At 33.3% G+C, this 27,170-nt stretch overlaps 1 protein-coding gene across 2 annotated transcripts in view; it reads left to right on the top strand.

The window, feature by feature from the left end:
• The window catches only part of Ccdc171 (coiled-coil domain containing 171), a 382,832-nt gene that overhangs the window by 161,088 nt on the left and 194,574 nt on the right, over positions 1 to 27,170 (top strand). For both annotated transcript variants that reach the window (XM_076843419.2, XM_076843418.2), the window contains exons 16-17: positions 5,688 to 6,192; positions 7,072 to 7,188. In XM_076843419.2, coding sequence (XP_076699534.1) covers positions 5,688 to 6,192; positions 7,072 to 7,188 — 622 coding nt within the window. The remainder of the gene's footprint in view (positions 1 to 5,687; positions 6,193 to 7,071; positions 7,189 to 27,170) is intronic.

The following is a 27,170-nucleotide window of genomic DNA, read 5'->3' as shown; positions in this document are numbered from 1 at the left end:
GACCTGCTAAAATTTACATAATAAAAATAGTGTTAAGTTAAATAATCACTACAGAGTTTGTGTATATGTGTGTGTTTATATATGTGGGTATATACAAATAGTCACATATATAGTGTGTATCTACATAGATGATCACTAGATCTTATGATAATTTTATGTTTAACTTTTTGAGAAACTGCCAAACTGTTCTTACAAGTGGCTGTACCATTTCGCATTCTCATCAGCAATGTATAAGGGTTCTGGTTTCTCTACAAGATGTTCTTTATTTTTAACAGAGAAACATTCACATTATAGGAAAAATAGGTGAATATGTGTTTGTTATATTTTTCAATATTGCCATTACATAAAAGATAAATAATGTGTACAAATAAGACATTTTAAATGAAATTCTTTGATGTTTGTGTGTCATTGCATGTCCTGTTTGCAATTTGTGTCAAATTGAAGAACAAGAACTAAAAGTTGAGTAATTAAAAAAAGAATTTTACTTCTAGGTAAGTGTTTTAATTTTGGGCCCAAAGTGTCAAAAGTTTATGGAATTCTGGAAGCCAATTAGGTGTCCCTGAAAGGTTGTATTTCAGGAGGTAGGGAAGGTGTTTCACTAAGGAAAGAAGCATCATTTTGGATGCACTTTGAAGAAAAGCAAGAAAAGAAAAACTAGTGAAATTATATATAGTATTTTTGATATACTAAAAAGGTCTGTGTAAAAGATATTCATATATCCTATTCTTTTTTAATCTTTTTTAAGTTAAAAAAATTTTCAAGATAAGAATGCTTTTTTGAGGGAGGAATTTGAGAATATTATTTTTTGATATTAAATACACTAAGGAACAGGTTATTTCAGTACTAGGAATGCTTTTGTGCCATATGAAAGTGATGTTCCTTATGTTTGCTTAAAAAATATTGTCCTTTAATCTCTTTGGGTGGAGAACACTGGATTTTTTTTTTTAAGGCAAATTTGCTCTATAGTGGTTTCCAGCTTCACCATCAAACAGGCTTTGTTCTTCAAGAATGATTCACAGTAAATAATGCAATACCTCTGAAAGTCCCTGTGGAAAGTCACAATTAATTTAAAACAGAATTTTGACATGCTGACAAGTTCCAAATTATATTTGTAACTCTCTTTTTAAATATAATTTTCTTTTCTTTACATCGTAAAGTTTTTTCTTTCATTAGGTATTATTCTGTGCTTATTATAGGCAAAACTGTGTGCTAAACAGTAGGATAATTTTTGAAAAAAAATTTCTTTAGTTGTTGATGGACCTTAATTTTATTTATTTATACGTGGTGCTGAGAATTGAACCCAGTGCCTCACACATGCTAGGCAAGTGCTTTACCACTGAGCCATAACCCTAGCCCCTAGGGATGATTTTATAGAGAGTTATTTTATTCATTCAGTATTTACTAAATACCTATAGGGTTTAGAGCATGATGACAGACTCCATAGTAAATAATTCCTGCCCTCTAGGAACTAGCAATCTATTGTATTTGAGAGAGAGTAGATATATACATATGAAATTTGTAAGTAGCAGTGTAGGAATTAAATTTTAATTTAGTTTTAATTTAGTTCAGCAAGTCAAGATCAGTTGTGAGAGAATGATGGTAGTAGAAAGTGTCATAGAATAGATAGGAGCTGAAATATTGTTAGAATTTGAACAGTACAGGGGAAAAAGAAGGGAAAGGGCCTGGGGGTGCTAGAGATCCTGTTAAATTGTGAGAAGAAGTAGTAATACTAATGTGTGGATGGTAGAAAAGCAGACTAACCTCTCCTTTTTCATCAAATTGAGGATAGTGGGAAAAGGTGAAGTCTTTATGGGGAAGGCATGCGAGATGTGACTGAAGGGGAAAACCTTGGTGAGTAAAGACATCAAGGTTAGCTAAAATGATTAGGTAAGCCTAGATGAAGGAACCTTGGGCAAATTATTTAACCTCACTAAACCTCAGTTTCATTATCTGTAAAACTATCAACCTCAGAGTCTAGTTGAAAGTGACTAACTGTATATTGTGAAGGAGTTTGAGATCTGTCATGTGTTAAAATGAACTTAATCTTTGCCATAAGGGGCCTACTTTTAGCTTTTCTTCAACAATCCATTTTATTTTGACTAATGACTTTGCATATTGTTTTGAAATATATAAAATATCATTAGCAAAACCATTCTTTCAAAGATTTTTTTGGTTCAAAAATGTTGTTTATTGAAAACACACCTCTGCCTGAGACACAGAGGTTCAATTTTATTTCCACTTACTCAACTATCATTAGTCCGCTTCTTTTATCTTTAGGTTTTCTATAGTTTTCCTTTAATTGAACAGGTGGAATTGATTTTGGAGAGACTATGGAAATTAACCTTTGTGATTCCATTTGCTTTCCACATTCTGCCTACATGCCCTGAAACTCTACTACTCCTAGAAGACTCTATCAGTATTTCCAATTCTTACGTTCATTTGCCAAGTATAGTACTGTTCCAGGATTTTTTGTCTTTTTATAGTTTTCACATAAAGTTAAATTCCTCAGCTTAGCACATAAGTCTCTCAATTCTCTGTTATCTACCTACTTCTCAAGTTTCCATCATCCCTTTTTTTCTTCAGGCATTCTGAATTATTTGTACTTCTTTGGAACATTATCCTGTTTCTGGCTCTTACTTTTAAATGCTTTTCTTTCTTTTTTATCTAGCTACAGCCTGAGTGTTACGTTTTTTTCCTTAAATGTTGCCTTTAAGAAAACCCTTAAGAGAGTTGTCTTCACATCTGCTTCCAAGCAATTCACCTCGATATTGTTTCTCAGACTTTCTTCCTCCTTTAAAAAAGTTCCTTCTGGAGCATTTGTTTGTATGTATACAAACTTGCTTTGCTAGTGACGTTTGCCTGGAGCTCTGGAACATAGTTCTATTGCTAGACTACTGTTACCATAGCTTGGCCATCAGTGGAGATGTGGTTGGGGGCAAGTTATAATGCCTCTATTTCTCCATGTCTTCATTTCTTATAGTACCACCCCTTGTGTAGCTGGATTAGGTATTAGACAAGAGTTGGAATAAGTAAAGCAATTAAGGTATAGTATAGAAACATGAAAACCATGTCTAAAATACAGTTTTTTCTCTGCTTAGGGGAAAGCATCCAAGAAGCTGAAGTGTTCAGAGAGCAACTTCTTATGTACTTCCCATACTCTTTTATCTTGAGAACTATGCCTGTAAGGAGTGCTTCTGTCCACTGTCCACCTTAGGGAAACCTTATTTATTTGGATTTATTTTCCTCACCAGTATTTTTCTACAAGTTTGAAACATTTTGACTACTACCTGTTAGCATTATTGATAATAGCCTTTGACACCCAAATTTTGTGGAGTGATCAAGAGTTTTTATGGTTTGCCCTAAGTTGATCTCCTTTGAGATCTTCCTGCTAATGTCAATTTTAGCCTTTTGTTTCTTCTAGGTTTTCAGAGGGTAACTCTGGAATCAGACACACTCATCAAGTATCTCTTCCAAAGTTTCACATTAAATTTTATGTATAGTAAAGTCTAATCAAATAATACAAAGATAGTTTCCTTAATGTATCCAAAGGATTCTTTCACTTCACTTTCTCATACAGTTGCAGGGTATAATATTTCTTTCTCCAAATGACTACCTTATTAAAACTGAACTCCCTCAGTCTGCTTTTCAAAAGAAATAGGTCCATGGCTAAATGTATGGCAGCTCACTGGGCAAATAAAAATCCAGTTGAAGCTGTTAAGTTATTGTAGTTTACAAGGGTTAGATTAGATTGTTAAAGAGTAGTTATTGCCTAGCTTCCTAATTAGAGGAACTGGCTCTTTTGTTGTTATTTTTATTACATACCTCATTCCCACTTGTCCTTTAATTGTCCTATCCCTCCCAAAGCCTGTCAGCATCATTTTTGTTAAGCTCCCTTTGATGATCCTCTGGCAATCCAGCATCTCTCTAACATGACATTATACCATAATAATTGACCTACTTGTCTGTTTTCCTGAACATGGAATTTAGTAATCAATAATGATTAGTGATCAGTAATGTTTATTGAATGATAAATGAACAATAAAAGAAACTGGGATCTGTTATCTTTTAAATTTTCTCTTGCTGGGTGCAGTGGCATATGCCTGTATTCCCAGCAGCTTGGAAGGTTGAGGCAGGAGGAACGAAAGTTCAAAGCCAGCTTCAGCAACTTAGCGAGACCCTGAGCAACTTAGCAAGACCCTTTCTCAAAAGAAAAAAAGAAAATGGACTGGGGATATGGCTCAGTGGTTAAGCACTGTGGGTTCAATCCCTGGTATGTATAAATAAAAAGTAAGTAAATAAATAAGTAAACAAACAAACAAAATTGCTCTCTACCTTAGAAATACCTTAATCATTACATGTAAGATTCCATAGAGAGCCAGTTTGTTTTCTTGTGATTAAAATACAGTTATTGGTGGCCCTGTTGAGAGTAAGTGTCCTCCTGTCTGTAACCACAAGACCACTTTGCTAACACGGCCCAGCCACCTCTATTTCCCCAGACTGTTGTGAGGCCTTGGGGAGCTAAGCTGGGCTGAACAGTCACCGGGAGCAAGAGGCACGCTCTTCGAGGGTGACAGTAGTCTAGAGACTGCAGGTCTGAATGGGGATAACCAACGCACATGGTGGTGCCCCTGCATGTGAGGTTAACTCATTCTAGCTCGCCCAATCTTAACACTCCATTTATCTTAAAGAAATTGGACATCATGTGTACATACATGATATGAAGAAACTGGTTATAGTTTCTACTCCTATCTGCAAACGAATGGGCCCAGAATGGTGTAAGAGACTCTTTGGTTGAATGGACATAAAAATTCTTCTTGTTAAGAACAAGTTGGGCTATGGTAACTGACCTTCATAGCTAAAGTATACAATTATTTGGAAAGTATGAAAGGACATTTTGTAATTATAGTGTGCCCTTATACTTGTGATACTTGTGATATGGTTGTGAATGTTGTTATGATTATAAATAGTGTCAAACTCTGTTTCATTAATTATAAGGGGATTATGTCTGAAAAAATATGGTTTTTACAGTTAAAGTTTTATTTTTTTAAAGTTAAAATTTAAATTGTAAAAACTTTAGACAAAAATGATTAGAAAGCTGCTGAGGGCCAGCTTCACAATCAGTATTTTCTCCCACCACTGGAGCTGCTCTGTATCCAGCCTTCTGTCTTGGAGAGGTAAGAAAAAAGAAACTGAAATAAGAGTGCTCCAAGTCAACCCCTTCTCATTATTAAGTGGTAGACAGTCAAGTGATATTTCTTGCATCATTGATTTAACCCTTTTTTATTTTGGCAAAAGTTAATGTCTTTAAATATAGGAAAGCCTCTATTGACAGCATAATTTCTATTTTAAAGTGGGAAATAAGTTACTTAAGAATAGAAGGAAGAAATTAATGCAGAAAAAGTACACTTTCTTTTTCTAAATATATGTATTTATGCACAAATGTACAGGAAGGTCAAGATATACTCTTAAGTTTATGTGTGGTACTCTTTGTAAAGCTTCTGTGTTAGAGGATTTAGAGATTAGTGTGCACATTTTGACCTATACCTTATATATTTTTTGAATATTTTAAAAGTTGAATCTTTTGAAGGGAAAGAAGTAGTGTTAACAAAAGATTATTTTCTTTGTATAAAGAGAAATTAGTAAAATGCTCATTTGTTTCATGATCAAATATTTATCTTCTTTTCTAGAAATTTCAAGAAATTGCAGAAAAAAATATGGAAAAATTGAACCAAATTGAGAAGTCCCATGAACAGTTGGCTATTGAAAATTCACACTTCAAAAGCATGTTATCAAAGACTCAAAGGGAACAATCATCCTTGCTGGCAGCCTGTGCATTGATGGCTGGGGCATTATATCCCCTTTATAGCAGATCCTGTGCTTTATCTACACAGAGAGATTTTCTCCAGGAGCAGGTCAACACCTTTGAATTGTTCAAATTGGAAATTAGAACGCTAGCCCAAGCATTGTCAACGGTAGAGGAAAAGAAGCAAGAGGAAGTGAAGATGAAGAAAAAACCATTCAAAGGATTGATACGTATATTCCGGAAAGGTGTCATTGCAATTTTGGCAGCAAACAGACTCAAGATTTTGGGCCAGTCATGTGCTTCTCTTTTCACCTGGATGGAAAGTTTCAAAGAAGGTATAGGCATTTTAGTGTGCACAGGAGAGCCCAAAGACAAGCATAAATTTCCAAGTAAGATAATTTGTGTTTTTCAAATCTAAGCTGCATATAAATGAAGTAATTGGGAATGTAGTTGGCTCTTCTACAAAATCTTTTAAAAATCATGTTGGGCTGGGGTTGTGGCTCAGAGGTAGAGCACTCACATAGCACTTGCGAGGCTCTGGGTTTGATCCTCAGCACCACATAAAAATAAATAAATAAAATGAAGGTATTGTGTTCAACTACAACTAAAAAATAAATACTAAAAAAAATCATGTAATATATCAAATCATGAAACAGAACTGAATCCGTATAGATACATATGTGATGTATGGATAATTGTACATTTTATCTAAATACATTTTTTGTTATAAACTGATTAAAATTTAATTTTTACACTGTCCAGCTTTATTATGTTTGAATTTTCTTTTTTTTTTCAGTAAAGGATTTGTACAGTGCCTTTTTAATTAAGACAATCTAAAACAAACTTGATTTAAAATTAATTTCCTTTACTTTCACTTTCTATAAGTTAATATAAAATGATAAGAGTTAAAAAAATTATTGAGTTGTGTGAAAATGACACAAATGTAAAATATTCTGGCTAATAGATATTTGAACGCTGGACTATTCTGAGGAAGCACTCTATATTAACTTTTTTAAAAAGTAGGCTACTAAATAATATATTACAATGAAAGAAAATTTCTTTTTGGTTTCAGTTAACAGTTATCTATAAAACAGTAAATTAGGTCAATCAAATCTAACATATCTTGTAGATTTTTCTTCTTCACTAAGCAATGTTCTGTGTGCAGTTTCATTTGTGTCTTAAGTAACTGAACACTGCCATGAATTTAAAATATGGGTTTCAGTAAAACTTTTGGAGCATTTAATAATGAATATTATCTATTTTTGTAGAACATCAAAGGGAACAGTTTCGTTGTTTACAAGCGCTCAGTTGGCTTACTAGTGCTGACCTTCTTGCTGCAATAATCAGTTCTATGGCCGAGTTACAAGAAGTCATTAGTAAAACAGGTATGATTTCCTCTTTTATGTCCTTGCAAATGTACTTAAAAGCAAATGTCCAGAAATTTTTTATGGTACAATGTCTAGTAAACTATGTAGGAAGAAAATATATTGGTTTTTATCTTTCTTTTGTTCAGTAACAGAGAGATCGTTGAATCCATATATAATGCTATAATAAATTAATGTAAATTTATTTAAAAATTTTTTTTTAAATTTATTTCTTAGTTTTAGGTGGACATGATATCTTTATTCTATTTTTATGTGGTGCTGAGGATTTAACCCAGTGTCCCATGCATGCTAGGTGAGCACTCTAACACTGCGCTACAACCCCAGCCCCAAATTAATGTAAATTTAAATAGTTAATTTTTGTCTTTATTTATGGAGGAAATTAAGTGACATTTTTTGGCAAATATATCTAACTCATTTTTTTCCCTTTGTGATCTGGCTTTTGATTTTTTTAGTTAAATAATACAGCAGTTTTCTTTAAATTGTTTTGGCCTTTATTCTTTTCTACTTCTGTAAATTTAAGAAGCTTGAATAGTAATTGAGCCAGTAGAAAAATTCTCTATCTCATTTGGTGAGTTTTTAATTTTGTCTAATTTATTTTAAAGAGAGTTATTTGGAATAGTCTGTGCCTTTCTTCCAGGTATAGAACCAATAATCGTGATTCCCAAAGGTCTAAAATTCAAGTTTATTTTTTCATGACTCAGATTTTACGATATGTTTGTATGAAAGGTTCGATGAAAACTAGTTTCTCTGTGATGGAAGTAATGTTGACATACAATTATGGGTTAAGCTGTGTCATTGGACTAATTATGATAATTTCAGATTCATTAGTAGTAAAAAATAATGTAATCTTGTTTAAGACTTTTCTGCTTAATGAAATGTGTAAGCATCAACTAAATGACAATGTGGGGTATAATTTAATTCTTGAGACAATACTATGTAAATATGAATTATTCATTGTGATTTTAAGGGACAGGGATGTAATTCAGTGGTAGAGCTCTTGCCTAGCATGTGCAAGGCCTTGGGTTCAATCCTAGTACTTGAAAAAAATAAAATAAAAAATGTGGATTCTGGAGCTGGACTGCTGGATAGGGATCCTGGTTCTGGCACTCATTGTGATTTCAAGTATCTGAAACTAGGTTCTTCTAGTAGGAAACTTATGACTCACAGATTATTTTTAAGTGTGGCCATTGATGTTGGTAAGCCATATGCATATTTAATGTATTGTCAAAACCTTAATATACCGGGTTTGGGGTCTGAAATAAAAATCTAAATTATTTTAAGAATTTATATATTGTATTACAAGTTCAAGGCAAAACACTAGCTTTTAAAAAAAATTTTTAGTTGTAGATGGACACAATACCTTTTATTTATTTTTATGTGGTTTTGAGGATCGAACCCAGTGCCTTACACAGGCTAGGCAAGTGCTCTACCATTGAGCCACAGCTCTAGCCCAACACTAGCATTCTTGAAAGGACTTAATAGCTTGGGGTTTAGCTTAATAACCAAATGGTTTGTATTAGCTATATTTTTATATATATGTAGATAATCAAAAGCAGATTGTTTTTTAAAGCTATAATCTTTATATTATTAATTTACTTGATGTATTTTTTCTTTTTACTGTCCTATATATACTTTAGGAGATAAATGAAAAATATGTGAATTGTTTAGTCCCTCTAGAAAATATACAAATGATTATGAAACAAAAATGACAACTCATGCATAACTTCAGGCAGAATATAATTAAGGCTGGGATAGGAAGTGCAGGCTTTAAATGTTGTAAGAATCTGTATGAGGTGCAGCTTAGTGTGGGTTATGAGTGTAGGGGGGTCTTCAGGAAGAAACAAGTGATTTACCTGGGTCTGATCAGACTGGAAATTCATGCTTAGCAGGCTTAGGTTATAGATAATGAATAACAAAGGATATTTTTATAATATCCCTATTAGAGTGGGGAGTATATCATTAGCTCATTATCAGATTGTAGAGGTTTTTATAAAATTAGGCAGTAATTCCCCCTGAATACATTCCAAAAATGGTTCCTTGAAATATTTTTAAAGTTAAAGATCTTGGCACCATAATTATTAAGCCCAATATGTATAGGTATGACCTATCAAGTAGAAGATAGAGTAAGAATGGTGTCTTTAAGTCTTTAAGTGCCTGCCTGCCTCCAGGAACAGAGCTGCTTTGTAGTTGTGCCTCTAATGGCTTGAGGATATAGCAAGTTCAGGGAAACTTATTTTTAGGAAAGATTTTAAAATGTTTGTTGGCTAAGAAGCACTACTTAAGGGGAGAAGTGATTGTCACTCAGAGGGAAGGAATAATTGATGACAGTATCAGAGTCCTAAGGAATATTGGAAAGAACATGGTCTGGACAGGTATTATCTGAGTATTATTGAACCAGTACAAATACTATCAGTGTGGACCTTACTTGACCATTTGGGATTATAGAATAATTGGTCAAACATGATGAAGGACTTCTATATTTTCCAGGTCATTAGTTTTCATTTTTAAGTATATTCTAGCAGTAGAAATTTCAGATATTTTAGTAGAAAGGATGGGAACATATTTTTAGACAGTTTAAGGTAAATGAGTGGTTATCAGTAGATAATGAAGTAATAAATGTAAGTAAAGCCATAATAGCTTATATAAGTATGTTATTTACAACTTAAGTGTATGAATAACCTAACTAGGTAAAAATTATTGAGAGAGTAAAGAGCATTAGCTTTTAACAAATATTTGATTTTGTATCCTTCTCTGGTAATTAGCAGTTGTGTGAAATTGGGCAAGTTTTTTAAACTTAATAGGTTTCAGATTTTTTTACTTGTAAATGAAGATAGGGTCTTCTTCCTGGCTGTTTAGTGAAATAATGCTTATTGAACATGTTGTACAGTACCTGGCATATAGTAGTCACTGAAACAATATTGCTCCTGTACTTACAATTGCACCATGAAAATAGCGTATTTCGTTAATGGACACCCATATGCACACAGACACATTTATATAGATTTAGGCTATTAATTTTCTATCCTAAAATTGTTCTAGAGCTTTTTGGGGAGGCAATTCTTTATGGTAAGCAGGAATTTTCCTGACCTTGGATATTGGTTTGGATGCTAGCTTATGTGACCTTGGAAAAGTGTTTTAAAATTATATGTTCCTCAATTTCTTTATAAAACAGGAGTATCAACTATCTAATAGAGTCATTTGGAAGACTGAATTAATTTGTATAGAGCTTTGAATAGTCTTTGTTTATCAGTGTGCTTACTTTGTTTAGTTAAAATGTTGGTCATGGGTTGGGGTTTTAGCGCAGCGGTAGAGCTCTTGCCTCGCACATTCGAGAGCCTGAGTTCAATCCTCAGCACCACATAAAAATAAATAAGTGAAGTAAAGATATTGTGTTCAACTATAACTAAAAATAAATATTAAAAAAGTATTTAAAATGTTGGTCATTATTAATACATCAACTAAATGATAACAAAGAATTTTCATAAAATTTTGAAGTAAATCAAATGAAAATACATTGGTTATCTTAAAATGTCAAGACATTTTACATATTACACATAGCTCTAACTTTTAAAAAAATCTTTGTTGTGAATTAACTCTATAAAGATTAAAAAGAAATTCCTTCCTCTGAATAGAGTGACATTGTATGTTTGGGGGACACACAGCTTTGTCTTCTTTATTAATTAATAGAAGATTCCACTTAAAATAGCTTAATCAAGTAGTTTTTTTTCCACTTTAAGTAATAGGCAGTCTAGAGGTATGTAGGAATCTAGACTGTCTTTCCTCTTTGTAAACCTTAGCATTTTCATATCTGTGCCTCCTAGTTTTAAGCTGTCTGCCCTACTTTCAGGCATCAGGTTTGTGTTTGGGCAGGAAGGAAAAAGGTAAAGGTAAAATGCAAACACATTCATAGATTATTGGTGGGAGTGACAGTGATGCAGCTACTTTGGAAAAAAAAGTCTGGCAGTTCCTTAAAATGTTCAATAAGGACTTATCGTGAGTAAACAGTTCCAATCCTGGTATATATCCAAGAGAAATGAAGACATATACCTACACAAAAACTTGAGAACAAATGTTTATAGCAGCAATATGCTTAATAGTTTAAAAAACAAAAATAAACCAAATGTTCCTGATCTGATGAATGGACAGATATCCAAATGATGAAATTTTATTAGGCCATAAAAGGAATGAAGTTATTGATATGTGCTATAATATGGATGAGCCTTGGAAGCATTAATCCAAAAGAAAGAAGCTAGTCACAATAGATTGTACATTGTATGATTCCATTTGTTTTGAAATGTCCAGAATATACAAATTTAAAACCAGAAAGTAAATTAGTGGTTGTCTAAGACTAGGAAGGCAGCATGGGAAGTAACAGCTAATGGAGATGGAAGTTTCTGGGGCGATAAAATGTTATAAAATTGATTGTAGTATGATGATTGCATAACTCTGTAAATGTACTAAAACCATCGATTTGTACACTTTAGATGGATAAATTGAATCGTGAGTTAATTATATTTCAAGAAAGTTGTTAAAAATACGAAGGCATGTGGTTGCTGAGTTTATCTTTATGTTTCTGGAAGGCAAAAGCCTTCCCTAAAGTTTACCAAGTAGGATTTTGTTTCTTTGACCTAAACTGGGTTACATAGTTATTCCTAGATGGCTAGCTATAAATTAGCAGAAGAAAAGGGAAGGTTTTGTGGTTGGGTCATATTAGTTAATCAACAATGTCTGCAATAGAGAGGATTTATGTTTTTATTTTATTTATTTATTTATCTATCTATCTACTTATTTATTTATTATTGGTTGTTCAAAACATTACAAAGCTCTTGACATATCATTTTCATACATTAGATTCAAGTGGGTTATTTTTTTTTTAAAGAGAGAGTGGGAGAGAGAGAGAGAGAGAGAGAGAGAGAGAGAGAGAGAGAGAGAGAGAATTTTTTTAATATTTATTTTTTAGTTCTCGGCGGACACATCTTTGTATGTGGTGCTGAGGATCGAACCCGGGCCGCACGCACACCAGGCGAGGGTGCTACCGCTTGAGCCTCAAGTGGGTTATGAACTCCCATTTTTACCCCAAATACAGATTGCAGAATCACATCGGTTACACATCCACATTTTTACATAATGCCCTATTAGTAACTGTTGTATTCTGCTGCCTTTCCTATCCTCTACTATCCCCCCTCCCCTCCCCTCCCATCTTCTCTCTCTACCCCATCTACTGTAATTCATTTCTCTCCTTGTTTTTTTTCCCATTCCCCTCATAGCCTCTTATATATAATTTTGTACAACAATGAGGGTCTCCTTCCATTTCCATGCAATTTTCCTTTTCTCTCCCTTTCCCTCCCACCTCATGTCTCTGTTTAATGTTAATCTTTTCCTCCTGCTCTTCCTCCCTGCTCTGTTCTTAGTTGCTCTCATTATATCAAAGAAGACATTTGACATTTGTTTTTTAGGGATTGGCTAGCTTCACTTAGCATAATCTGCTCTAATGCCATTCATTTCCCTGCAAATTCCACTTGAAAAAATCACCGAAGAATAACATAACAAAATTTTTTTGGATGTGAGGGCGATCTGGCTGTGACATCTGTCACCCCATTGATCACCAGGGTTGATTCGGCTGATCTGGCTGGCTAGGCGGGTGTCCCCTTCCTCCCTCACTGCTTCATGTGCGTCCCTCCCGAAGCGACCTTCCCCGATAGAGGAAGGACCGTTCTTCGGTCAAGGGTATACGAGTAGCTGCGCTCCCCTGCTAGAACCTCCAAACAAGCTCTCAAGGATTTATATTTTTAAAAAGCAAACCTTGTCTATTATCTCCATATTTACTACCTTCTCCATATTATAAGAGAAAGCTGGTTAATTCTGAGAACTTGAAAAAAATCACCGAAGAATAACATAACAAATTTTTTTATCATTCAAATCACTCAGAAATAGTTACTGATAACACATATTTTCCTACGTGTTCTTCCAGTCTGTCTTTCCTTCTTTTTTCCTTTTGTTCCTCTTTCCCCTTCTTCCTTTTAAACCACTTAAAATGTCAGGACTACATGTTGATAAACATCACTGTGGATTTTTATTTTTTTAGCCTCAGGAAAATTGTGGTATATGTATGGTAATACCAAGTAGTAGCTTTTTAAATATGCTAAATAATAACTGCAAAATGAAAACATAAATAACTGCATTGCTTCTTGTATAATCTTTATTCTAAGATTAAAATAATTCAGCAAGTAATTCTTTTTAAAAATTAGTTCTTATCCTTTCACAAGTAGTAGAGTAGACCTTTATAGCCATGAAAGCATTTTTCTTAATTAGCTAAAGCTGAAAAAAATAGGTGCTCATTTATTTAGTGTGAATTCTGAATTATATGCATACTATTTTCTAGGAGAAGAAATTTAAACATGTTGGCTATGCAGTATAATGCTGATTAGAAACTTAGTCTTTAAAGTTGAATCTGAGCTCCATTTCTTACTATTTTCCTGATACTGGTGAATTACTTAATTCTTTAAAACCTCAATATCCCCATCTGTACAATTTGGCTAATAAAAGTTCCTAGTTATAAATATAACCTGCTTAGCCAAGTCCTTTGTATATGTAAATGTCCTATAAATGTCCGTTGTTTTAATCTCTTTCTTGTGCTTATGTCTCTTTGGAACTAGGATATTACTTTTCACCTTTTCATGAAGTAGAAGTTCTATAATGGTAGCTTGAATTCATTTCTCAGAAAGTGCTAAAGGTGGTTGCCTCTGTTACCTTCTTAAACTTTGATGATGTATTTATAGGCAGTGGGCAAAGACCCCAGTTTCCATGTTGCCACTGTAAATACTGGACAGGTGGCAACCTTCTTGCTTTCATTATAGTGTTTGCCCACTTGAGATAAATTACCTCTTCTAGGTATCCAAATGGTGTGCCTGCAAGAGATCATTTACCTCAAACAGGGGAGAATGTTACTTCCACAGAAGGGCTGAGACATCAATCATTATGGGAATAAAGAACCCTTTGAATAGCTGAACTTTTTCATATGAGTGGTCTAAACTAAAATTTTAAAGATAGAAACAAATGTGCAGATTTGTTTTGAAATATCTCTGAACAAGAGTAGATGGATATAAGTAGAATGTTAATACGTTTTGTTACTCATTTCCTTTATAATTGAATCCTAATTATATAGAAGATAAATGACCCAAATGTACCCTTGCAAGTACTACTCAGAACTTTCTTTCATTGCATACTTCAGCTTTCTAGAGGTCATAGCTACTCATTCAAGCTAACTCAGAAGTCTATGTTGTGTTCAGTTTAAGAATGACATTTCATAATCAAGAGGTTCAAAGCAGTAAGAAAGGATTTTGTATTAATAGGCAATTACTAGTAAATATTTAAAAGCTTTAAGGATTTATTGAAACTTAAAAAATAATAAAAATATCCTTGCTACTTACTAGCATGGTCCATGTAACAACATCATCTATGTCATCTGGGAATGTGTTACAAATGCATAATTTCAGTACCCACTTCAGACTTACTTACTCAATAAGAATCTGCATTTTAGCAAAATCCTTAGGTGATTTTTATGTACAGTGTAGTTTAAGAAGTGACTTATTTATATTTCATGTTTGAAATATAAATAAGCACAATCTGACCAGTTATTATTTTTGCTTTTGAGCTATGACTCTCCATTTTGAAGAGCCATATTTAATTTACTAAATTAAAAAAAATTATGATCTTTTATTGTGACTTTTGAGTTTTTTGTATTTATTCAAACATTTCATTGTAAAACATTTCAAACATATGGAGAAGCTGAAAGAATTTCATAATGAACAAATTTTGTTTTTTAAATTAAATTTGTTGCCTATCATAATTTTTTTTATAGGATGACCTTTTTTTATTTTTAATTTATTTTTATGTGGTGCTGAGGATTGAACCCAGGGCCTCATGTGTGCGTGGCAAGTGCTCTACCACTGAGTCACAACCCCAGCCATCTACCATAATTTAAAAAAAATTTTTTTTTAGTTATAAGTGGACACAGTATCGTTGTTTTATTTATTTTATGTGGTGCTAAGGATCTAACCCACTGCCTCAGGCATGTGAGGAAAGTGCTCAATTACTGAGCTACAACCCCAGCCTCCTACCTATCATAATTTTTAAGAACGATTTTTAAGTGGATAATTTATCCTTGAAATTGCTTCTATTTTAAGTTTCATTGTCACAACTTTTTTTTTTTAAGAGAGAGAGAGAGAGAGAGAGAGAATCTTTTTTTTTTTTTTTTTTTTTAAGATGGACACAACACAGTGCCTTTATTTATTTATTTTTTTTATGTGGTACTGAGAATCAAATCCTGGTGTGCTAGGTGAGCGCTCTACCGCTGAGCCACAATCCCAGCCCCTCATTGTCACATCTTTTATAGAATATATTTATTAATGCACTTACAAAATAATGTACAAAACCAAAATGTATTATAGTTTCTGGGTATCTTCATAGAGCCTGAAACCAGTTTTTAGAAAGGTTAAGTTGAATATTCAGATGCCATCTAACAAAGCAACATAGTTATCTTTTCAGGTTTGAATAAAAGAATGAAAGAAAGAATTTCCCCTCAAATCTATACCAAAATATTACATAAATATTTAGGAAAAAAAATTTGCTACTGCCTTTTTCCAGAAAGAAAAATATGGCAGCTTATAATACTTGTAAAGCGTGACTATATAATATTCATTTTTTTAAAAATTTAAGAAAAAAAGTTGGAAACAAATTCAAGCCAGGAATGACACTGAAAAAGTCAAGTGTGATGGCTTATAATCATGTGATCAAATTTGGGTCTGAGGATTCAGTTGTCAATGATTTTTTGTTGTTGTTGTTGCAGTTTTGCAGATTGAATTCAGGGGCTCCACTGAGCTATAGCCCCAGCAACTATTTACTTATTTATTTATTAGCAGCATCTTGCTGAATTGCTGAGGCTATTCTTGAACTTGCAATCCTCCTGTGGCAGCCTTCTGAGTTGCTGGGATTATAGACCTGTACCACAGCACCCAGACTCCAGTTCTTAATTAAAAAGGGATATTATGATAGAATGAACAACATTCTCAATAATAGACAAAGGACTTTTTGTCTTTTCTTTTTAAATCAAATATATTGGGGATATAATTTACATGCAATGAAACATACTCATTTAGTTATAAAATTGGATGAATTTTAAACATGTGTATGTAAGAAAATATATAGAATATTTTCTTCACCTGTTTTACAATCAGTTACCCATTACACCTAACTGATCTCTTTTCTCTTACTTCAGTTTTATTTCCTCAAGAACTTCTTAATTTTCATAAAATTGGAGTTATACCTGCAAAGGAGTTTAACCAAACTGCACAGGTCAAGGGAACCGTCCTACTGCACTTCTTTTACTTTAGATATTGCAATTTCTGGGGTTTTCAGAACCACATCACTTCATTCCAGCTGGCTACAAGTTGGGGATTCATATAGGCTTCATCAGGTTAGATAATATGCTAGAATAATGCATAGAATTTAGGAAACTTATATTTTATATCATAGTCTTACTATAGCAAAAGGGAACAAGTAAAAAAAAAAAGTCCAAAGAAGAGATGCTTGGGTAAAGACTGGGAGGGCTCCAATTATGAGTCTTCTATCGTTGACTGAAAGAGTTGCTGTGATATATGATAATATCACATGGAATTATTATCAAACCAGAAAGCTCTTTGGTGCTTCAGTGTCCAGAGATTTTTAATTGAAGCTTCATTATGTAGTGATAATCGATAGTGATAATCGATTAGATCATGGGTTGCATTGTTTTTTTTTTTCTTTAAAGAGAGAGAGTGAGAGCGAGAGAATTTTTTAATATTTATTCTTTAGTTATCGGTGGACACAACATCTTTGTTTGTACGTGGTGCTGAGGATCGAACCCGGGCCGCACGCATGCCAGGTGAGCGCTCTACCACTTGAGCCACATCCCCAGCCCCATGGGTTGCATTGTTGAACTTCACCTTCAACTCCCTTCTCCTCTCTGAAGATTGAGTTGATATATGGTTCAAGTACCCAACCTTCTAGTCTATAATTGGTCTTTCTGGAATGACCAGCTCCTATCCTATGTCGTCGCATTAGCATAAACTATCAGATGTCCAGCATTAGTCATCTCACTAGTTTACACTATTTAGTGTGGCCTTTGAGACACCTTCCATGAATAATAAAGACACCCCAAATGCTCCAGAAATTCCAAGGTTTTAGAAATTATCTCCCAGGAGCTGAGAAAAGGTCCACATTTCTCTAGGTAAAGCCAAATTCCTTACTACACACCCAGTATATGTTCTTTAATGTCTGAATTATTTGCTTAGCATGTTTGTGAGATTCATCTATATTCCCTGTGACTGTAGTTTCTTTTTGTAAAAAACTGAGTAGTATTTCATCCTATGGCTATACCAAAACTTATTTACTCATTACTTATTGATGGACATTAGAGTTGTATCTCCTTTCATATTTATTTGCTTATACTTATTTTGCTTATATAAAACAAACATAGGAAGGGAATTGATGTTGAAATGATGTTGTTTTTCCAATAGTAATAGTTATCTATTGTTGCTTAAATAAGTAGATAAAAATGCATTATTTTAAAAGAACTTGAGTACTTAATTATCAAAAATATTTTTAGATCAATTATGTATGCAACTAATAACAGCTTTATCACATAGCTCTTCTCACAGTGACAGAAAATGAAAATATTTTCAATTTTAACTTATATACATATTTAAATTACAGAAAATTATGATAGGTTTAAAGTCTGTGTTACAATAAGTAATTTATGTGACAGAAAATGGGTAGAATTATAAAATTTTGGAGAAGACAAATGAGATAAAATTTCTGATTGTTTGAGAACTTATTTTTAAAAAATGGATGATGATAAGGGAAAAATCTTCAAAATACTTAGATTCTCTATATTTAGAGGAGGGATATATGACTTTAAAAAATGCCAACATTTACAACATATCAGAAATAATATGCTTTACAACTAGGTAAACATATGATAAGAATTTTTAGATGTCAAAGATATATGAGGGCTTACATATTAGATTTGGGGTAACAAATTTCCATAGTCTTTGCTTAAAATAACACAGATTTAGTCTTAGAGTTCTGGTGATCACAAGATTGAAGTAGGTCTTATTGGACTAAAAGGAAGGTGTTGGCAGGGCTGCGTTCTTTTGTGAGGCTGTGGGGATGAGTCTGTTTGCTTTTCTAGCACCTAAAGGCGATCTGCATTCTTTAGCTTATTGTGGCCCTTAGTCCCATCTTCTTAGTGAGCAGCATAGCATCAGATCTTTCTCTGACTCCAGCCTCTTCTTCTTTCCTTTTCTGCCTTAAAGAACTCTGATGATTACATTGGGTCTATTGTCATAATACAGAAGAATCTCCCACTTTAACAGCAGATTAGCAACCTTAATTCTGTCTCACTGTCATAGCATTTTCATAGGTTTTAGGGATTAGGATGTAGACCTCTTTGGAGAGGCCATTCTTCTGCCTATTATAATATTCATAGCTTTAAAAAAATGATGTATGTTAGTGAACAAGTTTGAAGACCACTGACTGACTTGTTCTTGCTTTGGCATGTGACATTGTTGATCACTTCTTTTTCTGGACTCCTTTGATTCCATGATGTCATGCCTGTTTCTCCCCTTTCCATTCAGATACTGTTCTTCATGGACTCTTCTTGAGCCTGTACTTCCAACATGTGTGTGTCCTATGATTCTTTCTTTAGCTATCCTTTTTACTCCTTGTATTCCTTAGAGGATCCTTTATAACTAGTGCTTTATTTACCATCTGAAAACTGATGACTCCCATATCTTATCTTTAACCCAGCTCTCAGCCTTAACTTAAAGCCTGTGTACCTAGCTGACTATGGACATCCTAAAAAGACCTCAAATTTAGCTTGTTCAAAATTTTACTCCTCTTTTTAATTCCAAAACTTCCCCTTGAAAATGCTTTTTGTAATTGGCATGACTATCCACTAAATAGTACCAAAAACAAAAACTTAGGAGTTGCTATATTCTTACTCTTACTCTCTGTAGTTTACATTTCTATTGGTCTACTTTCTGTCTCAGCCCTTTTGCTTTTGTCTTACCTCTATGTTTTTTTTTCTGTGTTTGTGTGTGTGTGTATGTGTGTGTTACTTTTTAGCCTACTAATAGGCATCCACTCTTAGATGCAACTTCCTTTTATTCCTTCCTTCATTCTTCTCTCTGTTTCTGCAAAGAAGTAATTTGGAGCATTATAAAGCATTGAAGAATATGAGGAAGTTAATTTAAATTTCATTTAGTTTCCCTATTTAAGAAGATGATTAATATTTAATATTTATATCAAGTTGTTTTATGTGTACTTTAATACAAATGAATATACACAATTTTTAATTTCTTCTCTCACACTTTTAAATGATTACAGTTACATCTCATTAGGTTTTAGTAAGGGTTGAATTAGTTAATGCATTTAAGCAGTGCCATAGTCTGTTGCTTATCTTTGTCTTCAGTATCAGTAATATTCCCCGTTCCTTACTGTATGAATTAACTGTTCAACTAGGTATGTAAGACCCATGATGTGATTCTCATGTTTCTACAGTCTCACTTATCAGTGCTCTCAATAATAAACCACAACTCTGCCAAACTGAACTGCTCATTTTTCTAGATGTGAGATATCCTATATGTCTCCAAACATGGAACAAACTTTTTTCCTGCTACTAAACTTGAATAGGAAATTATTATATGGATTATCATATTGGAAATATTAAAACATCATAGTTTCTATCTTTAAAAGCAACTTCATAGAAGATGAAGAAGTTTTGCTTACATTGTGTTGCTAGCATGATACTGTATTTGTAGTTCTTTGACTAAACTAGCCCAGCTATGTCGTTTTCTTTTTATTAAATTTGACATAGAGGCAGAGGCTCACAAATATGGACCTATGATCGGGTAGTTATATTTCTTAGACAAGGTGTTTCCCAACTGGAGGGGTTCATAGAACCCTTCTCAAAGGAGTCCATGGACGGAAATCAGGAAGAGAAGGACAGTCTGTGGACTCTTGGATGGAAAAAAATTGTATCTTATTTTGCAAAACATTAACTAAACTTTGGCATTTCCTTCAATTGTGAATGGTGATGACAGACCATGATAGTGTTATCAACAGAGTGATATTACTCATAGAAACCACAGATATTTTATATCATACAACAATTGCAGCTCAGTGTTTTAAATTCACCTTTATTAATCAGCATGAGACCCATCACATACACTGCAAGTTATTATAATGTTTTCATATACAGATGAATGCTGGTGCAGTATAGTGAGCCAAGTTAAAGGGCATATCTGCACGTAGTAGTTGTTCAACTGTCAAAGGAAGGTTATGTGTTTTTTTTTCTGTCTGTTGCTTTCTAGCATACCATAAAAACATGATTCTCTTTATTTTCCTTGAAAGAGCAATCTATAGGCACCTGGAAATAATTCAGAACTAATTTAAAAGAGTTACTGTAGTTACCTTTACCTTTATAGTATCAAATTTGAACCATATATTCACAATCTTTTTTTTTCCATTACAAATTGTATTGAATATTTTCACCTAGGCAAAGGTGAATTCATAGACTTTGGGATAAAAAACTTAAGTACATAGGTTTTGAATTTAAAAGTATTGGAGAATTCTGTTATTTTTTGAGAGAAGCTTACAACTTTATAAAGTGAACTGTGGAAGTTTTAATTATATTTGTAGTAGTATGTGAGTGTAAATCAGGATTTTTATCATTTTTCAATATTAAAAAATGAGAAATTATCTGTTGTCCAACATGATGTTGGACATGATGCCTATGAAAGACCACTCCATAGGTTTAGCATTCTTAGTTTATCTAAGCAACAAAAATCACTGTGCTATGTTTTTTAAAAATCAATCTTAATTTACCTTTTATATATTATCTTATATTTAAAGGATTAATAATCAAATATAAAATATTTTGATAGCCATATTTTAGTAAAATTTGTTTCATTTGTATTCCACATATTTTGATTCATGGCTTTAGAATGGTTATTTTGAGAAGGGAAGGCTAGATTCTACTAGACTATGAGAGGTGCCTACAGCTCAGAAATGATTAAGACCTCTGCTTTCTTTATTACCCCAAATATTAGTTGTTAAGATTTTATTTTGGATGGCCCTGTTTAGATTCTTATACCTATAAATTGTCTGATAGAAACAAGAACTATTGAGTCTTTAAAAAAATTTTTTTTAGTTGTAGATGGACACAATAGCTTTATTTTATTTATTTTTATGTGGTACTATGGATGGAACCCAGTGCCTTGGAAGTGCTAAGCAAGCACTGTACCACTGAGCTACAACTCCAGCCCCAATTACTGAGTCTTTTTTTTTTTTAAGAGAGAGTGAGAGAGGAGAGAGAGAGAGAGAGAGAGAGAGAGAGAGAGAGAGAGAGAGAAAATATTTTTAATATTTATTTTTTAGTTATTGGCGGACACAGCATCTTTGTTTGTACGTGGTGCTGAGAATCGAACCCAGGCCGCACACATGCCAGGCAAGCGCGCTACCACTTGAGCCACATCCCCAGCCCCAATTACTGAGTCTTAATCAGTGTTATGGGTCTCCTTTCCCCGTCACTCAACACAGTGTCTTTCCATATATATGAGATTCTCAATAGTTACCCATTTAATGAATTAATGAAGAAGGCACTACATAATGCTTTACTTAATTTTAATTTAATTTAACTCACTATTATTATTATTTTTTGGTGGTACTGGGGAATTAACCTAGGGCACTCTACCACTGAATTACAATTCTAGCACTTTTTATTTTTATTTTGAGACAAGGTCTTGCTAAGTTGTCCAGTCTGGCAAAGATCTTAGGATCTTTCTGCCTCAACCTTCTGAGAAATGGGATTAAAAGCCTGTGCCTCTGCACTTGGTTTATGTAGAACTTTTGGAAATAGTTTTATTATTTCTATAAAAGTGCTTGTGCTTAGTGTAAATCCTTCAGATAGTATAGAAATCTGCACAGAAGAAATGAAAATCACCTAGAGTTATCCTTATTCATTCTTAACATTTTGATGATGTCTACAAATATTTCATACCTGTGTGCAAACATATGCACACAAACACACAAAATTTACATGCCATCATGTGTCATTGTAGATTTTTTCCCCCTTAGTTAATGGATAATGAATGTCTTTCCATGTCAGTAATGTAAATCTATATCATTAATTGTATATAATTAAGATATTGCACTATATACGTACTATAATTTACTCAGAAAATCTGTTGATACTGATATTTCTTTTTTTCACTGTTTTAAACAATACCATAATAAACCATGCTATAGTTAACATGTTTATTCATATACAAGTTTGACTTATGCAATTATTTTCTTGACTCAATTCTTAAGAAATGGGATTATATATTTTACATTTAGCAAAATATTTTCTTTCATAAAAGTTGCTTTATACTACATATGAACAATACTGACTGAGAGTTCTGGATTTCCCATAACACATTTGGCAGACAAAGTTTTGATAGTCTTTTCATCTTGATTAATGTGAAAGGCAAAAGACACCATATTATTACTTATTTCTATGATTTTATTATTAGGTTGCATATCTTTTCATTTGTTTTCAGCTCATTCATATTCTTTTACAAATTATACCATCATGTTTTTTATTTTTTTTTGTTTTTTATTTTATTGTTTCTTGTAGAATTATAAAGAATAAAAACTTATCATATAGTCATTTATATTGTCACTTTGCCATTTATAACACAGATAGTTTTTCTAGTTTCAATTCTAATTTTTTATGGCATTTTATATAGTTAAAATTATTAATCATCTACTTATGATTTTTTATGGAGATGTACTATAGAAGAGCTACTTTTTTTTCTTTTTTCTTTTGTGCCAGAGATTGAACTCAGGGGAACTTAACTACTGAGCTACATCCCCAGCCCTATTTTGTATTTTATTTAGAGACAGGGTCTCACTGAGTTGCTTAGGGCCTCCCTAAGTTGCTAAGGCTGGCTTTGAACTCAAGATCCTCCTGCCTCAGCCTCCTGAGCCACTGGGATTATAGGAGTTCACCACTGCATCTGGCAGCCTGGCCATGCCTTTTTTTTTAAATTTTAAATTTGTTTTAATTAGTTATACATGATACTAATTTGCTACTTTTTTATATTAACCTAATGCAGTTGTATTGGTTGTGATTTAATTCCTCCTGGTTGAATATCTTTATTTTAAAAGGATATATATGAAAGTCATTCAAAATTGATTTAAAAGAAAGTGACAAGATACAAATAATGTTTGTATATATTAGAAATGAAGTAGATAAGTATATTGCTTATATTTATTTTTTATGATTTTTAATTTTTTAATAATTTTAATTAGTTATACATGACAGTAGAATACATTTATGCACTTCGATATATCATACATAGATGGTATATAATTTCTCATTTTTCTGAGTGTACATGTTGCAGAATCATATTTGTCATGTAGTCACATATACACATACAGTAATAATGTCTGTTTCATTCTACTATCTTTCCTATCCCACATCCCCTCTCCTCCCCTCCTATATCTTCCCTCTACATAATCTAAGGTAACACTATTCTCCATAGTGCCCCCCACCTTATTGTGAATTAGCATCTGCATATTAGAGAAAACATTTTGCCTTTGGTTTTGTGGGATTGACTTATTTTGCTTAGCATCATATTCTCTAACTCCAACCATTTACCTGCAAATGCCATAATTTCACTCTTCTTTAAAGCTGAATAATATTCCATTGAGTATATATACCAAATTTTCTTTATCCATTCATCTATTCAGGGTCACCTAGGTTGGTTCCATAGTCTAGCTGTTGTGAATTGAGCTGCTATAAACATTGATGTGGCTGTGTCACTATAGTATTCTGATTTTAAGTCCTTTGGGTATAAACCAAGGAGTGGGATAGCTGGGTCAAATGGTGGTTCCATTCCCAGTTTTCTGAGGAATCTTCATACTGCTTTCCATAGTGGTTGCACCAATTTACAGTCTCAGCAGCAATTTTGAGTGTGCCTTTTTCACCACATCCTTGCCAACGTTTATTGTTGCCTGTATTCTTGATCATTGCCATTCTGACAGGAGTGAGATGAAATCTTAGAGTAGTTTTGATTTGCATTTCTCTAATTGCTAGAGATGTTGAACACTTTTTTCATATATTTGTTGATTAATTATATTTCTTCTTCTGTGAAGTGTCTGTTCAGTTCCTTAGCCCATTTATTGATTGAGTTATTTGTTTTTTTGGTGTTAAGGTTTTTGAGTGCTTTTTATAACCTAGAAATTAATGCTTTATCAGAGGTGGATGTGGTAAAGATTTTCTCCCAATCTGTAGGCCCTCTCTTCATGATATTAATTGTTTCCTTTGCTGGGGAGAAGCTTTTTAATTTGAATCCATCCCATTTATTGATTCTTGATTTTACTTCTTGCACGTTAGGAGTCTTATTAAGGGAGCCAGATCCTAGGCCGATGTGCTGAAGATTTGGGCCCATTTTTTCTTCTATTAAGTGCAGGGTCTCTGTTCTAGTGCGTATGTCTTTGATCCACTTTGAGTTGGTTTTTGTGCAGGGTGAGAGAGAGAGGTTTAATTTCATTTTGCTACATATGGATTTCCAGTTTTGCCAGCACCATTTGTTGAATAGGCTATCTTTTCTACAGTGAATATTTTTGGCACCTTTGTCTAGTATGAGATAACCATATTTATGTGGGTTTGTCTTTGTGTCCTCTATTCTGTGCCATTGGTCTACAAGTCTGTTTTGGTGCCTATACTGTGCTGTTTTTGTTACTATAGCTCTATAGTATAATTTAAGGTCTGGTATTGTGATGCCTCCTGCTTCACTTTTCTTGCTAAGGATTGTTTTAGCTATCCTGGGTCTCTTATTTTTTCAAATAAATTTCATGATTGCCTTTTCTATTTCTATAAAGAATGCCATTGGGATTTTAATAGGAATTGCATTAAATCTGTATAATGCTTTTGGTAGTATATCCATTTTGACAATATTAATTCTGCCTATTCAGGAGCATGGGAGATCTTTCCATCTTCTGAGGTTTTCTTCAGTCTTTTTGTTTAGTGTTCCGTAGTTTTCATTGTAGAGGTTTTTCACTTCTTGATTGATTCCTAAGGGATTTTATTTCATTTTTTTGAGGCTATTGTGAATGGAGTAGTTTTCCTAATTTCTCTTTCAGTGGATTCATCACTGATGTATAGGAATGTGTTTGATTTATGGGTGTTGATTTTATATCCTGCTACTTTGCTGAATTTATTTGTTCTAGAAGTTTTCTGGTGGGTTTTTTTATTTTCTAGATATAGAATCATTTCATCAGCAAATAGTGATAGTTTGAGTTCTTCTTTATGAATTTGTATCCCTTCATTTCTTTCTTTTGTCTAATTGCTCTGGCTGGAGTTTCAAGGATGATGTTAAATAAAAATGGTGAGGGCTGGGGTTGTGGCTCAGTGGTAGAGCGCTTGCCTAGCATGTGTGAGTCCCTGGGTACGATCCCCAGCACCACATACAACAAAATAAACAAAATAAAGGTATTATGTCCATCTGCAACTAAAAAATATTTTAAAAAATCTATGGTGATGTAATACATAAAACTATAGCATATGAGACAGGGAGGGGAACTGGGGTTATAGCTCAGTAGTAAGGCACTTGACTTCAATGTGTGAGGCCCTAGGTTCCATCCTCTCTGTACTACCAAAAAAATTAAAAAAAAAAATGGAAGCTGGAAAAAAAATGATGAAAGAGGACATCCTTTTCTTCCAGTTTTTAGTGGAAATACTTTCATTTTTTTCTCCATTTAAAATATTGCTGGCCTTGGGGCTGGGGATGTGGCTCAAGCGGTAGCGCACTCACCTGGCATGCGTGCGGCCCGGGTTCGATCCTGAGCACCACATACAAACAAAGATGTTGTGTCCGCCAATAACTAAAATAAAATAAATATTAAAAAAATATTGCTGGCCTTGGGTTTAGCATATATAACTTTTACAATGTTGAGGTATGTTTCTACTATCCCTAGTTTTTCTAATGTTTTGAACATGAAGGTGTGCTGTGTTTTGTCAAATGCTTTTTCTGCATCTATTGAGATGATCATGATTCTTATTTTTAAGTCTATTAATATAATGAATTATGTTTATTGATTTCCATATGTTGAACCAAGCCCGAATTCCTGGGATGAATCCCACTTGATCATGATACGTTATCTTTTTTATATGTTTTTGTGTGCGATTTGCCAGAATTTTGTTGAGCATTTTTGCATCTATGTTCATCAAGGGTATTGGTCTGAAGTTTTTTTTCCTTGTGTTTTTGTAGGGTTTTGATATCGGGGCCATATTGCAGGCTGGCCTTTCTTCAGATTCTGTTGCCCATATTTTAGTCTGTACTTTTCACATTAAATCTTGAATTTATCTGAAATTATTTTTGATATAAATAGTAAGAAAATGATTAGGCTTTTTTACATCTATATGACCAGCTAGTGCCAAAGTTTTTTATTTTAGCAGTCATTCCTTTCCCTAATTAAGATATGCCATTATTAATCATTCATTAAGTTATAGGTACTTGGATCTATTTCCTGTCTCTCTGTTCACTGTATGGGTCTCCTATCTCTTCTAGTACCAGTGTCATACTGTTCTTTCCAAGGAGTGTAAATCTTTATGTACTTTTACTTTTTTTTTTTACAGTTTTAATTTTTTTTAATATATCACTGCTTTGAAGCACATTGCAATGATTTGGTCCAAAGTTTGAAAACTGATCTCCATGTTCACATTTCTCAATTTTTTTAGTAGTTTAGAGACACAAGCATAACTTTTGAACACAAGGAATTCTTGAAGCTTGTGTTGTTTTGAAGTCACTAGAAAAGTGTTGCATATAAATAAGAGATAATAGTGAAAAACGTTCCTTGGAAAGTAATCAGGGACTAACTAGATTTTTAGACCT

This window comes from Callospermophilus lateralis, chromosome 2, assembly GCF_048772815.1.
Source record: "Callospermophilus lateralis isolate mCalLat2 chromosome 2, mCalLat2.hap1, whole genome shotgun sequence".
Taxonomy (NCBI): domain Eukaryota; kingdom Metazoa; phylum Chordata; class Mammalia; order Rodentia; family Sciuridae; genus Callospermophilus; species Callospermophilus lateralis.
Note: the sequence above shows the minus strand (reverse complement) of the source record. Positions and strands in the feature narration are given on the sequence as shown.